Below are 2,500 nucleotides of genomic sequence, written 5' to 3'. Positions count from 1 at the left end.
TACAGATTGTCCTCAAAAGCACAATCAAGAGAGAATTGTCAAAGCCAGTGGATGAAACTGAAGAGGATTTAACTGGATACAATTTACTCCACTGCACTGGATTAAGGATTCCTTCTTTTTTAAGAGACTGAAGCTTAGAGTGCACTGGCTCACGTTTCAAGGTACTGCAAAGGTCTTGTGGATGAATTATTCTGTCAAACATGTCCCTCAACACTTGTGACCCTAGCCTGACCAGAAGGCAACATAGCAGTGTGTACTTGGTTTGTCCATCACTGGGAATAACTGCCACAACAGCACCTGAAACAAGATATGTAAAAGATAACTTACACAGCACTGATGAAAAATTGTTGATTAAATAAAGATTGGTGTGAAAGGGAAGTCCAGTGAAGCTTGGAGGTTATATTAAACAGGCTTCCTTGGATAATTACATAATATACAGTATATGGTAAAGTACAGAGTGAGCAAATACAACACAAAATCTAAATGGTAAAATAATAGGCTTTCAACAAGCTAATCCTTCAGTTTTCTTTTAAAAACAAAAATAGATGGTAAGCTACATGTAATTAGTGAAACAGGCAATGATCTCCAGATTACTGGTCCTTAGAAAGGATGCTGAACTGCTTCATATTCGTTCAACAAAAATGGGACCTGTACCGAGAAGCAAATCAAGTTTTTTATTGGAGAACCTGATGACTACATGAAAAGAGACTGCAAACACTATTGGGCAGACAATTATGATGACATGGAAGTAGTGACTGAAAAGGAATTTTAACGCTATAAATATCAAGGAGTTTAAGTTGGCAAAATATGGGGGCGGTATTTGTTAGATAAGATGCTTTCGTTATAAGCAGCACAATATACCTACTTCTGCAGTGCAGAAGGCAAATACAGTTTGGAGCAGTAGGTGGAAGATCAGGCAACACTGCAATATGTGACACTGTAAGTAAGGATATACTACAGAGTAATGTATAAGGACAGTAACATTTTCGATGATACCTGTACCTGACTCCGTTCGACCTACCGGATCAAGACTGGCTCACTTATACGGGTTGCCCAAGACCCACAAGAGGCAATTGGCAATGCGTCCTATATTATCTGCTACGGGCACTTACAACTACGCCCTTGCTAAATGGCTTGATGCTAAGCTTAAGCCCTTGTCGGTAAACGAACATACCATCACTGATATCTTTGCCTTCACAAATGAAATTCGTGGAGTTAAGATAAACCCGGGAGAAATCTTGGTATCTTATGACGTCTCATCGCTCTTCACAAATGTACCCTTAGACGAAACAATTGACATCCTGGCACGGAAAGCTTTCGAGAACAACTGGTTCAACGACACGTATGATCTAAACTTGACCAGAACTGATCTCGTTGATCTTCTGCACGTTGCTACAAAGGGGCAGCTGTTTCAGTTCGACGGGGCCCTATACGAACAGACCGATGGAGTAGCTATGGGGTCTCCCCTTGGACCCCTTTTGGCTAATGTATTTATGTGCTCTATTGAAGGGTCCCTAAAAAGTCAAGGAAAACTCCCAGAATTTTACCGCCGCTACGTAGACGACACTCTAGTCAGGATGCCGGATCTGGCAGCGGCTACACAATTTTTGGATACTCTGAACCACGCCCATAGCGCCGTGAGCTTCACTATGGAGGTAGAGAAAAATGGGATGCTCCCTTTCCTTGGGGTACAGCTTTTAAATCGCGCACCATGTGTTGAAACAAAGGTTTACGTCAAGCCGACAAACACAGGGCTACTCCTGCACTATCATAGCCATGTGGACAGCCGCTACAAGCATGGCTTGCTCGTCACAATGCTTGATCGTGCACACCGGCTATCATCATCTTGGGCGCATTTTTCAGAAGAGTGTGAACGTCTGAGAGAAGTTTTCCGTAAGCTGAGGTATCCGAATCACCTTATTGATTCCGTCATCAACAGGTTTATCACCTCGAGAGTCACAGTGGACCAACCTAAACAGCATACCGATGACGCCATCCGGATAGTTATCCCCTATAAAGATCAGGATGCTGCAGTGTCTGTCAAACGACAACTTAGAGATCTTAGTAGCAAGGTGCAGAAGACCATTCAACCCGTGTTTACTAGCCGCAAGCTTAAACAAGATCTAAGCTTGCGTGAGCCCAAGCCTAACATCGTAACCCAGCAATGCGTTGTTTATTTATTCAAGTGTGACCTGTGCGATGCAGGTTATGTCGGGTACACAAAGGGTCACCTTCACACGCGCGTTGAGGGACACCATCAAAAGGCGTCATCTATTTACAGGCATTATTGCAAAGGTCATAACACTGCTGTTCCGAACAATTTCTTAGCACGCTTCAATGTAATCAAGAAATGCACGAACAAATTTGACTGCCTTGTTAATGAAATGCTGTGTATTCAATATCTTAAACCAGCATTGAATGTACAGTCGGATTCTCTTCGTGCTAAAGTATTCATGTAATTAGCTTGGCACTCTTTTATGCAAATTCGTTTTAACGTAGC

General features: G+C 42.5%; 1 protein-coding gene across 4 annotated transcripts in view; it reads right to left on the bottom strand.

Moving 5' to 3' along the window:
- Positions 1 to 2,500, bottom strand: part of LOC138022471 (protein NLRC3-like) — a 45,889-nt gene that overhangs the window by 24,510 nt on the left and 18,879 nt on the right. For all 4 annotated transcript variants that reach the window (XM_068869609.1, XM_068869610.1, XM_068869611.1 and 1 more), the window contains exon 3: positions 1 to 297. This exon is cut by the window's left edge and continues 354 nt beyond it. In XM_068869609.1, coding sequence (XP_068725710.1) covers positions 1 to 297 — 297 coding nt within the window. The remainder of the gene's footprint in view (positions 298 to 2,500) is intronic.

This window comes from Montipora capricornis, chromosome 10 (assembly GCF_036669925.1).
Source record: "Montipora capricornis isolate CH-2021 chromosome 10, ASM3666992v2, whole genome shotgun sequence".
Classification (NCBI taxonomy): domain Eukaryota; kingdom Metazoa; phylum Cnidaria; class Anthozoa; order Scleractinia; family Acroporidae; genus Montipora; species Montipora capricornis.
This window is presented reverse-complemented; position numbering and strand designations above follow the sequence as displayed.